The sequence below is a fragment of the Nerophis lumbriciformis genome, linkage group LG15 (genome assembly GCF_033978685.3).
Source record: "Nerophis lumbriciformis linkage group LG15, RoL_Nlum_v2.1, whole genome shotgun sequence".
Lineage (NCBI taxonomy): Eukaryota > Metazoa > Chordata > Actinopteri > Syngnathiformes > Syngnathidae > Nerophis > Nerophis lumbriciformis.
This window is the reverse complement of record NC_084562.2, coordinates 3,085,921-3,100,407: the sequence shown is the minus strand read 5'-3', so window position 1 is coordinate 3,100,407 and position 14,487 is coordinate 3,085,921. Positions and strand designations below refer to the sequence as shown.

Below are 14,487 nucleotides of genomic sequence, written 5' to 3'. Positions count from 1 at the left end.
GTAGGGATAATATAGCCGCTTGTCTTTTTTCCTGACCTAATGTATATATATATATATATATATATATATATATATATATATATATATATATATGTACAGTATGTTGACATTGTAGCACTAAATGACATACAGTACACTTTTGTACATTTTATATCGACATGAGCGCTCGTCCACGGATGTCGACGTCGATTTAAGCAAGTCTTTTTATGTTTGTTTATTTTAATCCTTGTTTGCTGGATGTATGTTGATGTAGTAAAACGATGTTCAAACTAAACAAAAAACGCTTGGATGGATGACAGGTGCATCAAAATAAGACCATAAATCAAGCAATGGGGATGATTGGGCAGGAAAAAGAAGGATGTTAATGATATTCAGGTCCTGTAAGGGAGGAAAAAATATCCATTAGGGATGTCGGACTTGACCTCCGTCAACCCTCAACATTTTAATCTGGATGATGCCAGCTGAGATGCACCACGTCTGGGCTGCTCCCTCCATGGCTGCGGAGCGTGTGCCATTGATTTGTCATCCCCGCACGTGTGACATGTGTCTCACCACATATCTGCTGGTATGATCACATTCTTAATGGCTGCTTAATGAAGGCTTTGTTGGCGATAAAGCAAGGAGGGGCGGGGAGCTGGCAAGACAATAGGCTGCTTTGCGAGGCCCCCTGGGAATGTCAACATCCCCCTGGGAGTTGAGGGTGTGCATTGGATTCATCTCAATCCCCATTTCATCTTTTTTTTTTCTTTTTTTTTTTTCCTTTCCCCGGCGTGACATTGTGGCGGTTGTTGCCATGGCAGCAGTGGGTTTTCAGCTCCGAGGCTGTGAGTGATGCGTCGACTCCGAGACAGCAGACCTTTTTCTGCAACAGCTGTCAGCCGCACACGCCAAGGCTGTACGCTTTTATTCAAAAACGAGTGCACGCTCCTTGGCATGTGTGTGGTTACGGCTTTTGTGCGTCACCGCTGGTGTGTGCACGCATGCTCAAATATGGATTAGTCTGCCGTGTGAGCTCAGCTGGTGCCGCCGGTGCCGTTTCATTTGGTTTAATGAGATTTTGACAAAGCTATCCCGGGGACCATTTGACATTTATGCAAGGGAAGCTTGTAAATATTGCAATGTTTTGAGTGTGCAGAATAGTCGTCCATAACCCAAGATTGTGGCGATAAAACAACAATGTGACTGTCTTTTTGTTTTTTTATGTCGCAGATGCTGAACGAGCGTCACGTTATGGTACGCGTGGGTGGAGGCTGGGAGACTTTTTTAAGCTACCTGCAGAAACATGACCCCTGCAGAGGAGGAGCGGTGGTCAGGGGCTGTCGGGACAAAGTAAAGCCACTCGCTTGTCACATGTCAGCTGACAGCTACATGGTGGTGAACGCCCATTACCGAGGCAAGAAGTAGGCTCCTTCATCCAAGCCAGAGGTGTCCAAAGTGCGGCCCCGAGGGGGGCATTTTTGACTACACATTTTAAAAATAACATTTTTTAACAAAAATTTGAAGTAAAAGCGCAAAGAAGTGAAATGTAATGAGAAAAACACAAAGCTACCATGCAGACATTTTTTTATTTTTTTTTTAAACTGTCAGTAATGAATCAAAATTATTGTTGTTGTGAATTATTGACCTATTTAAGGTTCTAATTAGAGATGTCCGATAAATGCGTTAAAATGTAATATCGGAAATTATCGGTATGTTTTTTTTTATTATCGGTACCTTTTTTTTTTCTTTTTTTTTTTATTAAATCAACATAAAAAACACAAGATACACTTACAATTAGTGCACCAACCCAAAAAACCTCCCTCCCCCATTCACACTCATTCACACTCATTCACACAAAAGGGTTGTTTCTTTCTGTTATTAATATTCTGGTTCCTACATTATATATCAATATATCAATACAGTCTGCAAGGGATACAGTCCGTAAGCACACATGATTGTGCGTGCTGCTGGTCCACTAATAGTACTAACCTTTAACAGTTCATTTTACTCATTTCATTTTCATTCATTCAATTACTAGTTTCTATGTAACTGTTTTTATATTGTTTTACTTTCTTTTTTTATTCAAGAAAATGTTTTTAATTTATTTATCTTATTTTATAAATTTTTTCAAAAAGTACCTTATCTTCACCATAACTGGTTGTCCAAATTAGGCATAATAATGTGTTAATTCCACGACTGCATATATCGGTTGATATCGGTATCAGTAATTAAAGAGTTGGACAATATCGGAATATCGGATATCGGCAAAAAGCCATTATCGGACATCCCTAGTGCTAATTACTTCCCATCGAATATTCCACTTTTGAATGTATTTTTAGTGGAAGTTGTTTTACAAAAATAAGTCTCCAATTACTTCCAATCAAATATTCCACATTTGTAAGGGGACAACTATTGCATATTTTGTGTTTTTGCCATGGAAAACAGAGTTTTGACAAAAAGGGGATACAAAATACAATTATTTTTTTTTACATAGACATATAGACCGTAAATTGATCTCGAGCACGGGTGTCAAACGTACGGCACGTGGGCCGGATCAGACCCGCAAACAGGTTTTATCCGTCTCGCGGGATGAGTTTGCTAAGTATAAAAATGAGCCGAAATTTTTATTGAAAGAAACTGCTGTTCTAAATGTGTCCACTAGATGTCACAATAGCAATTCTTTGTATCTTTGTAGATGATGCTACATATGTAAAAAAAAACAAAAAAACACATGATGTCGTCAAGGAAAATGAGCAAACTACATAAATAACATCCTGTAATTTGATGTTGATATTATTATTTTTTATCTTGATAGATTGAAAATTAACACTAATGAGTTGACTGATGAACATCATCACATGGTTTATTCAGAAAGTATAAATAAAGACAAATAAAGATAGAATACTATTAACCGCAACATGTAAGTGTAACAAAACCCAACAACATTATGATTTGTACATTTTCAGAATGTGCTTGTTCTATTTTTAAACAAAGAAAACAATCTGACGTTGTCTTTATTTTTAAGTTATCGTGCCAGTCCGGCCCACTTGGGAGTAGATTTTTCTCCATGTGGCCCCCCCATCTAAAATGAGTTTGACACCCCTGATCTAGAGGTTTAAGTGTTGAATGGAAAAAAAAAAAATAATAATAATATTTGAATTATTTAAAAACAATTTATGACAGAGACCCTTCCAGATCCCCGGGACCAAACTTGAAGGGAGCCCTAAAGGGGAAAAAAATGTATATATTGTATTTGTTTAAAAAAAAAAATATATATATATATATATATATATATGTATATATCAAAATGGCCCCTGCATGCTTTGATTTTTTTAGTGTGTGGCCCTCAGTGGAAAAAGTTTGGACACCTCGGATGTAAGCAAACTGTACATAATAAGAATGCAAGGAAAGCGTGGTTCATACCTGGATGCCATATTAGGGAAGGAATTAAGTAAACGTCTGAATTATGTTCTGGGCTTAGTTTGATGGGTGATGACAGCATAGTGCATTTATTGGAATGAGCATTTAGCCTTAAAAATAGATACGTTTTATGTACCAATCAAAGGAAATCCATGCATTTTTACTGAGTATTATGTATATTAAATTATGCAAAAACATATTTCTTGTACTTTAAGCGCATCTTGCTGCTCAAAGACATTTATATTTTCAATATATACATATTCATGAGATACAATTTCGCCCTCTAGATGGCACTATGTGCTCAGTGACCAAGTCAGAGCTCCACTGCAACCACACAAGAAGACAACCATTTATACAAATGCACTCCATCGGCCACTCACATTTTTATTTGTTTTTCTTAAAATAATATCATGAAAAATGGACACCTTCTAGTACTGAAATCAAGAGGTCATGCATGTCATGTCGCCATGTGTCTCCGGTCCCCACAAAACACATGCAGTGGCTCAAACTGGTAGAAATGTGGCAAATAATAGCTGTGCTACGGAAACAAGCGCCACTTTATGGTGGCCTTTTTCTCACAACAAATGTCTCATGAAACACGGGGAGTTGAACTCTGAGAGGCGATATATACTGTATAGCACAATTCTAAATACAATGGAACACTGTGCTGACATCCTTCTTTTTTTTTTTTAAACTTGCACTTGAGTGCAATGTGTCAATAATAAACTTGTATAAATCCAGATGTTGTATTGTCATTTAAATGCATCTTATTCAAGGTATGATTACAATACATTTGTGCTTAATAATGTCCGGCTAATTGCAGCATGTCAGCTAAAAAAAAAAAAAAAAAAGGTCAGATTATTACCTCAGGTGGCCCGTAACACAGAAATGATCTAAAAACAAAGCATAAACACCATAAAGCACATACTGTAACAAAAGAATCAACACATTGCATAAATGCTGCAGGATTAAAGAAGAAATACACACACACACACACACACACACACACGTCTAAAACAACTGCATGAGAGAAATGCTGCAAGGGTTTATTTGTGCCAAATGGTTGAAAGTTTGATTTCTCTATGTCAAATTTGTTTTCAGGTATGGCTGCCCTCAGAGGGCTGCTTCTAACAGTCAATATATATACATATATACATCTATAATCTATATACGTATATATTGTTTTCCTAATTGTCTATAAGCATTTTGATTACAGTCACCGCGCTTCAAATATTGTGGTTTGATATCATCATGACATTTTGTAAGCACATTCTACAACAGTGGTTCTTTTTTCACCAAGTACTACCTCCGAAAACACTCTCCAAGTACCGCCATAACGACCAACATTAAAACACAGTAGCACAGTAGGCCTGAATGTTCATTAAAAACAAGGCAGGGGTCTTATTTAACACGCATATTTAATATTTTGGCCATTGTAACATTATGCATAGTTTGAACAGTAACACTGTGTTTGAATATTTAATTGGGTGATTATTTGGCGTACCACTGGATGGAGCCCGCGTACCACATGACTATTCTGCAATGTTTATGTCCTAAATTAAGCGTTTTAAGGTTGAAAATGGCTAAATTGCCTAAAAATATCCATACTACAGTAGTATTGGCCACGCGATGCTCGATGAGACCAAAAATAATCGGATCACACTGTTCAGTGTCAAGGCCACTGATTGGCTCAGCCTCAGTGAGCATTACTATAATGGATTGAAAGAGTGTAAATGTGACTTAAGGGAGTTATTTCATGTCTGGAGGACTCTCATTATGTTGAAAAAATGTATTTAGAAAATAGTAAACAGGTTTTTTTTATGCTCTAGCTATGAAAATATTGAAGTTATGGTTAATGATTCCGACTCTGCGGAAATGCATTTGCAGCGGTCACCATTTAACAGCAATAAGGGATTACTGTATATTATTCGTTTTTTTTATGTACAATTTGATGACTGACTTGCTTTGAAATTCTAAGTCAAGCAGATTGTTAAGGTTTTATTTTTTTCCATTACATATATTTGTTAATATGTTATATTATATTATATATATTATGTTATATTATATATATTATATTATATATACCTTATATTATATTATATATGCCTTATTATAAGGTTTGAAATATATGCAATTGCATGCAGTACAGGCATTTTTTTCTGTCAAATTTTTTGTTAATATTTGTTTAGTATAATATTTATTTGTTCACTGTTCTGTTACAGAGAACAAGGAAATTGGATAACATTGCTATGGTGTGAAAAGGGGGTAGGACTAAATAAGCTCTGCTTCTTCCTACTCCTTTTCGGACATGCTGTAATGAAACAACTGGAATTGTGTGAGGCATTACATTGTATTGTATGCATGTTCGAAAAAAAAACTGAAACTGAACTGAACTGAAAATGAAAGGAACAAATACATTTAGTAAGAAAGATGAAGTATTTTATTGACGCACATTAATATCTGACTTTGAGTTATAATATTGTAGTATATTATGTCTTAAAAGACGGACATTCCTCGGGTTTGGTGCCACTGGTAGCCTATTTTTTTTTTTTTCTGTGAACTTGCAGCATTTTTCTTATGCAGTTGTTTTTTTAGGTTTCGGTCCATTTATGGCCAATGAAGCTTGTTTCTTTTATGGTGTTAATGTGTTTTAGCATCATTTCTGTGTTTAGATGTGTTTGTCTCTGTCGACCACCGTACAAAAAGTACACAAAAACTTCACAATATGTGTACAATATTGCTTCTGTTGTGTCTACATGTCCCACACTCATTACCCTCTACAGTAATACTTGTGTTGCTGCACTGCAGTTGGGTGGGGAACTTTAGAAAGCCAAAACACTAAACTGTGTAAAATGCGTCATACAATGTTTTATTTCTTACGTTCACCCCCTTGTTACTGGCCTAATGTTTTCACAATAAAAGCAAGTACTGACTCTAAACACACGAGACCCAGACTTGATAGTAGAAAGACACAACATGGTGTGTATCGCATGCTCCCATCGTTGTGAGCTTGCAAACGTACACTTGTGTAATTCCTCTTAAAACACCCCTGCAATGTGCTAAGATTCAACACTTTTTCAGTCATGCTTCAGTTCGGGTTTAACCTCTCGGTGTCGTTAAAAAAAAAAAGAAAAAAGGACTGAACATTGTACACGGTGTTGTCAACACACGTAATAACACTGTTTTTTTTTTTCTTCAAATAAGCGACATGGCTGATAACTTCACATCTGAGTCATGTCCGGCAATTTCAACACCTTGATCGCACAGGACGACAATAATACCTTGGACAACATTTGTAAAGTGGCCGACACAACTATCGGCTCATTTCTGCCTTTTTCATGGAATACCCTGCTCTAGTATACCTTTCTACTGTACATACTGCACAGTACACTGAGGAGTATATCTTCAAAAACAGTCTTGCACAACACAGTTCATTCCAAATATGCACCTCGCATACTCAGAAATAAACAATAATTTCAAAAAAATAATTGAATAACTACCATATTTTCCGGACTATAATCCGTTACTTTTTCCCCCGCACTTTGAACTATGCGGTTTATAAAACGGTGTGCCTTATTTATGGAATTTTCTTCACTAATGGCCATAATGTTTTGTTTTAATAGTTTTCATAGCACACCGACAGACATCGAAAAGGTGTGTTAGTGTTTGAGCTATGGCGCGGGTTGAACATTTACAGTATTTCCCTATGTTTAGCCGTCAAGTGAAGTGAAGTGAATTACATTTATATAGCGCTTTTTCTCAAGTGACTCAAAGCGCTTTACATAGTGAAATCCAATATCTACGTTACATTTAAACCAGTGTAGGTGGCACTGGGAGCAGGTGGGTAAAGTGTCTTGCCCAAGGACACAAAGGCAGTGACTAGGATGGCAGAAGCGGGGATCGAACCTGCAACCCTCAAGTTGCTGGCACGGCCGCTCTACCACCCGAGCTATACCGCCCCAAGTGCAGGTTCTGTCTTCTAGTTGTTCATAGCCTTTCGACTTGTATGGTTCCTTCATCCATCACTCCAAGCAATGTTTATACGTTTTACAATACAACTAAGACAACTCATACTCACCAAACCGTCACGTTTGATAGCGTTTTCATGCAAATGTGTACATTGTTAGCATTACCTAATATGCTAAGGTGTCCATGTTAGTATTTTTGACTTAAAATTGCATTCTGTTTGTAATGTTTCGTTTTTTTTAATTCACCAAATCGTCACCGTGGAGTTATTGAGTCTGTTCAGCTGATCGCAGGGCTCGCTTCCGCACCGAGTGGGTCCATGATGGTGGCTTCTGTTTTGTTTGAGCAGCTACTTTACTGCCCTGTTACAGACACTCTTTGAAAACGATTAAGGTATGTAAATAAACATTTACAAAATATTTCTGTGAAAATTACTTGCTTTACAACGTATATATCCGGGCTTATAATTTGGTGCGGCTAATATATGCACAAATATTTTTTCCTTCTAAAATTTAGTAAGTGGGTTCGGCTCTATAGTCCAGAAAATAAGGTAAATAAATAAGTGGTGTTTTCCCAAACTTGTGCTGCAACATACAACCATCAGTTGCATCTGATGACTGCTGGAAAAACTCACATTTGTAGTGGGAAAACATTTTTTTAGCCACACCTTGGTCTCAAAACCACAATTTTGTGCCTCAAATAGCCCAGCCATTACTGTAAACAACTCATCTGCAGTCTTGTGTCTTATTTGTCTCTTGTCACATTACGATTCAGCTGTCAGCAAAGATAATGCACTGTCACCACTACAAAAAGTGGAAATATAAGCAAGATCCATTTTCTATACTGCTTGTCCTCATTAGGGTCACGGGTGAGCTAGAGCCTCCGGGGAGAGAGGCGGTGCACACCCTGGACTGGTCACAGGGCACATCAATGTTCGGAACTCACATTCACAATTTATGAACAATTTAGACTACCAATGACCTAACGTGCATGTTGTTGGGACGTGGTAGAACTGTTCCGGGTGTCTTTGAAGACATGTCGCCTCCCATATTGGCAGTCTATCAGTCCATGCTCAAATACTCAATAGGACAGCTCTAGTCCGAGGGGAAAAAAGGTATTTATCCTCCGAGATAGCGACATGTGTGTTTATTGTTGGATGCTAAGAGACTGAATCTGTTGTAAACACAACACATCCACCTTTGGTTTCAGGTGCACCTTTGACCATTATTGCAACCAGGTGGAATTCTAAAGAGGCTGATTCCACACCAACGACTGTCATTGGCTGGCAGAAGCCACACTCCAGCGTGTCGTCTCAAAAAGAATGTAAATAATAATGGATTAGATTTATATAGCAAAAAAGAGAGGACTTAAAGGGGTGCCCTGAGGAACGCCTCAGTTATGTGAATCACAAATGTGTACACCAGTGTTGTAAGTTTGCTACTGTAGCAAGGTTAGAATGTCAATGCAAGGATCTGCCAATGTGTTTACAGTGGTCTTAGTTCCTCTACACAACAGGAACACTCTAGCGTTTTTAGGAATTTGCTGCAAAAATGTTTGTCTTCCAAGTTTTGAACTGAACTCTGGGATCAGGATAGTGTCATTCCAGTTAAATAGCACTGACCTAAAGCCTCTCCGACCAACACTAAACATTTGTTCATATTCATACACCAGTGTGAGCGGCACTGGTAGAAAGGTGGGTGGATTCTCTTGCATCAAGGACACGACTCAGTGACTAGGACAGAGGAAGCTGGATTCGTACCAGGAACCCTCAACGTTTCTGTACAGCCGTGCTGCCATCTGAGAAGGTTGTTTTAAGCCACAAAAGAGTGAAACTGTTGGTCCTGGAACATATCTCTGCAATAGCAGATAAATACTTTGGATCCCCTCAGATTAGAGCTGTCCTAGCTAGTATTTAAGGATGGTGTTTGGATGCAAGGCGAAACGTCTTTTAAGATGATCTGAAGAGTCCAGTTTCTTATGATTCAATGCCCTGAGACTAATTTAAGATAAGCAAATAGGTCCAAGATCAATGAATGCCTGCCAGGTCTGATTTGATTTCAGATTTATAATATATCTTGTGTGAGAATAATCTAGTATACATTTCATTTTGACTTAAATCCACTAGACAAATTCCTTAGTCTAAAAGCACGAAGGTTAATTGTTTTCATTTAAAGGGAAACAGCACTTTTTTTAAATTTTGCATATTGTTGACAATCATTATGAGAGACAAAAACATGCATGTATTTTTTTTTTAGGATTCTCAAGATGATAAAAAAAACGATTCGAAAATGCTTCTAATGGGAGTCACCATTGTAGCCTTGAAAGCCATCTAAAACAACTTCAAAACCCTCCATCAACGTTTTGTAAACACACTGCAAGTATATATATAACGTAGTCGCACACATCTTCGTAACAATATGTAATATGTTCAATATTTACCATATTTTGATCATTTTAACCTTTGCCAGAACTAATTTCTCAGCGCATTGATTTCTTTTTCCATAGCAGCACACTTCCTACTCCTGGCAACAAATGTGTGTCCTACTTACATAAACAAACGCAAGTGTGTTTTCTAATCATGGCAGACTTGATATCAAACAACGAAGACGACTATTTTTGGACTAATGAGGACAACACAACCGTATATTTTTGAAGCTGAATATACTGAGGATGAACTACTGCTTTCAGAGGCGAGCACGAAGGAAGGGTGATACGTTGCAGCAGATGAAAGCTGAGAGAGTGAGGTGAAAGTGACTTTGGCGCTGTAAATGTGGAACTTGACCATTGCTATTTCGACATAAATGGAATGCTTACCCAAATAAACAGGAAAAACGTCCCTGGCCAGCTGGACCAAACCCACAACTGTCCATCGAGCGAGTCACACTTTATTATTGTACAAGATACATGCAGCATGTCATGCGTGTTAGTACAACTACAGTACATATGTTGTCGAGCTAGCTGTGTGCAACCAAAAGATGAAATGTGGACTAATACTTTACAGATACTGTAATATGATTGTTCATGTTTTTCAGTCAGTACAGATTGGTTTTCTATCGCAGTGTTGTGCATTACAAACTCAAACGTGTTTCCTTCTGACGTAGAAGCAAGCTTATCTCTTTCCGTAGTGAGCTTTTACGGCTAAGCACGCCAATGTGTGACTACGCTAGAAAGAGAGTTCCTCAGTGTTCGCTCTTACAATAACAATGTTGCTACAGCTTGGTTATCATGCAGGTTACAGAACGTAAATGAAGTATTGTTGATGGTTTTTGAATGAAATTTTAAAGTGATTTAGCGGTAGAATTGTTTGCTCCCATTAGCTGCAATGCTTGCCACCAAGAACAAGCTGATTTTTACATACTCAAATGTAAAAAAAAACAAAAAAAAACACACAAAACTTTTGTTTTATTGTCTCTCGTAAGGATTGTGACCGGTTGGCAAAATTTCCGAAAAAGTGCAGTTCCCCTTTAAGAGAGGGCACTCTGATGTCTTAGGCCTGTGTCCTATCCTTCCAATTCTACATCAAGGAGGCTTGCAAGCTGCTCTTTCGAATTTCTTTAGTCCTAAATGTTCATGTTGGTGATTACTGCAGTAACAAAGTTCACTTACGTTTGCTAGAAGGTACAAAATACAGGATTTAAGGCGTCAAAGACCGAAATGTCTTAGTTACACATCATCTTTTCCAAAATTCAAATCACCAAGCAAAATCAGCCTCTCCAGCTGCATCACCCCTGCCACAGAAATGCCCCCAACCATCACTGGACTTGCTTTTCCTCTACGATAAAGATAAGATAAAAAGATAAAACCAAAACGCTGTAACATTTACCTGTGACCAGTTTTAAATGAATCTTGTTAAATCTTCCAGTTACACAATGAGGTAAACGATAACACTCAAGTTCCCCTTTTTGTAGTGAAGTTACAAGTTACAGCTCTGCAGTTATGCATTTCGTATATTCGTTACCAAAAAAAAAAGGAATGTTGCTAAATCCTATAATGGATTTATCCATCCATCCATCTTCTTCCGCTTATCCGAGGTCGGGTCGCGGGGGCAGCAGCCTAAGCAGGGAAGCCCAGACTTCCCTCTCCCCAGCCACTTCTTCCAGCTCTTCCCAGGGGATCCCGAGGCGTTCCCAGGCCAGCAGGGAGACATAGTCTTCCCAACGTGTCCTGGGTCTTCCCCGTGGCCTCCTACCGGTCGGACGTGCCCTAAACACCTCCCTAGGGAGACGTTTGGGTGGCATCCTGACCAGATGCCCTAACCACCTCATCTGGCTCCTCTCGATGTGGAGGAGCAGCGGCTTTACTTTGAGTTCCCCCCGGATGGCAGAGCTTCTCACCCTATCTCTAAGGGAGAGCCCGCCACCCGGCGGAGGAAACTCATTTCGGCCGCTTGTACCCGTGATCTTGTCCTTTTGGTCATAACCCAAAGCTCATGACCATAGGTGAGGATGGGAACGTAGATCGACCGGTAAATTGAGAGCTTTGCCTTCCGGCTCAGCTCCTTCTTCACCACAACGCACCGATACAGCGTCCGCATTACTGATTTATCCCTCAAGCACAAATCTCCAGGACCATCCTGCTGAGGCTGCACCTCCATACTGCCAGGCACCATTGCCTCAACACTAACAGATACAAACAACCTTATTCAAAATCAAATGAAGTGGGACCTACTTGTAGACACATTTGTACATTTAGAACAATTCTGTCCATAATCAAATGTTTTGATGCGATTTTTGCACACCCAGCAGAGAGAATACAGGTATCCGATGCGATCTTGGCGCTACACCGACAGTAAACAATGGTCACTCCTTGTCATGATGTTGTTGTTTTTTTGTAGAATTTCCCTCGTCAGGAGAAAATGAGCGTGCGTGTGCCTTTAGGAGTGTGTATGAGAGCACCATAGTAAAACAGTCACCTTCAGATTGCCATAAAGTCGGCAAGTCAAAGACGAAAACACCAAACATTTGTGCTATTACAAGCCATTGGCCTGTCAGACGTAAGGTTGGACACTTCCAGTTGTCCTTTTTTTGGAGGAGGGCGGGGGGGGTTCAAAATCATGTGTGTGAAAGTCTCTCGGTTCTTTGCTCCAAAACTGTGTGCTGTCAGGACTCAGGCACAATGAAACACTGAGAGGGACGGCGATGTCGAGGACGGGGTGAGGTGGTGACCAGACCAAAAAAAAGAGTTTCCGATTTGAACATTAAGGTTTTGAAAAGTGTAGTCTGTGTGATGTGTGCGCTTAGTGTCACACGGTTCCGTTTTCTTGCCTCGGCTTGTGGGTCGTCGTGCGAGCCGGCGTGCTCAAAGATGGGGCTAAGGTGCAGAGGAAGCCGGCGAGCAACGTAAGGCCGAGGCCGCCCCAGGCACAAAACATGGACCAGCCATAGCCATGGCTAATGTCCTCGGGGAGGCCGTACATGTAGCGAGGGTAGCGGGACAACTCGAAGTTGATGCCGGCCACGCATGTGCATAACGAGATGATGCAGCATGTTCCTGTGTGGGAACAAGAGACAGGACTCAGTTTGTTGTTGTTAAAATAACACAATTATTGCACTTTCTTTTCCTGCATCACATAACTTTTCTCAGTTTCCTAAATCCAATAATAGGATTGCCAATAGAGTTGGGAATTATTAAGCACCTCATGATTCGATTACTATTCAGGGGCTACGATTCGATTATTAATCGATTATTTATACATCTTTGATTATTGTATTGTATATTAGTTCTATTTTGGATATTATTATTACATATTCTAAATGTATTACATTTAACTATCAATATTATAATCAAAATGTCTACAAGGCCCCTTCTTTGGCTACGGATGCATGCAGCATTGCATCATTTCTGTTTTTTGCATGTTAGTGTGCGAGTATATATATATATATATATATATATATATACAGAATATACACACACACATATACAGTACAGGCCAAAAGATTGGACACACCTTCTCATTCACAACACAACTGATGGTCCCAACCCCATTGATAAAGAAAGAAATTCCTGTAATCAACCCTGATAAGGCACACCTGTGAAGTGAAAACCATTTCATGTGACTACCTCTTGAAGCTCATCGAGAGAATGCCAAGAGTGTGCAAAGCAGTAATCAGAACAAAGGGTGGCGATTTCGAAGAAACTAGAATGCAAAACATGTTTTCAGTTATTTCCCCTTTTTTTTGTTTAGTACATAACTCAACATCTGTTCATTCATAGTTTCATAGTTTTGATGCCTTCAGTGACAATCTACAATGTAAATAGTTATGAAAATATAAAGAAAACGCATTGAAATATATATATATATATATATATATATATATATATATATATATATATATATATATATATATATATATATATATATATATATATATATATATATATATATATATATATATATATATATATATATATATATATATATATACATACATACATACATACATATATGTATATATATATATATATATATATATATATATATATATATATATATATATATATATATATATATATATATATATATATATATATATATACATACATGAAGTGGAGGAGTTCAAGTACCTCGGAGTCTTGTTCACGAGTGGGGGAAGAGCGGATCGTGAGATCGACAAGCGGATCGGTGCGGCGTCTTCAGTAATGCGGACGCTGTATCGATCCGTTGTGGTGAAGAAGGAGTTGAGCCGGAAGGCAAAGCTCTCAATTTACCGGTCGATCTACGTTCCCATCCTCACCTATGGTCATGAGCTTTGGGTTATGACCGAAAGGACAAGATCACGGGTACAAGCGGCCGAAATGAGTTTCCTCCGCCGGGTGGCGGGGCTCTCCCTTAGAGATAGGGTGAGAAGCTCTGCCATCCGGGGGGAGCTCAAAGTAAAGCCGCTGCTCCTCCACATCGAGAAGAGCCAGATGAGGTGGTTCGGGCATCTGGTCAGGATGCCACCCGAACGCCTCCCTAGGGAGGTGTTTAGGGCACGTCCCACCGGTAGGAGGCCGCGGGGACGACCCAGGACACGTTGGGAAGACTATGTCTCCCGGCTGGCCTGGGAACGCCTCGGGGTCCCACAGGAAGAGCTGGACGAAGTGGCTGGGGAGAGGGAAGTCTGGGCTTCCCTGCTTAGG

At 39.2% G+C, this 14,487-nt stretch overlaps 2 protein-coding genes across 2 annotated transcripts in view; one reads left to right on the top strand and one right to left on the bottom strand.

Annotated features, from left to right (window-relative positions):
• The window catches only part of LOC133616012 (growth arrest-specific protein 2-like), an 82,414-nt gene extending 79,630 nt beyond the window's left edge, over positions 1-2,784 (top strand). Inside the window, exon 8 of the mRNA XM_061974991.1 lies at positions 1,210-2,784. Within this exon, the coding sequence (XP_061830975.1) occupies positions 1,210-1,404 (195 nt within the window). The 3' untranslated portion in view covers positions 1,405-2,784. The remainder of the gene's footprint in view (positions 1-1,209) is intronic.
• Positions 2,785-11,372: 8,588 nt separating this feature from the next.
• Positions 11,373-14,487, bottom strand: part of LOC133616013 (transmembrane protein 178B-like) — a 42,524-nt gene continuing 39,409 nt past the window's right edge. The window contains exon 4 of the mRNA XM_061974992.2: positions 11,373-12,855. Coding sequence (XP_061830976.1) covers positions 12,608-12,855 — 248 coding nt within the window. The 3' untranslated portion in view covers positions 11,373-12,607. The remainder of the gene's footprint in view (positions 12,856-14,487) is intronic.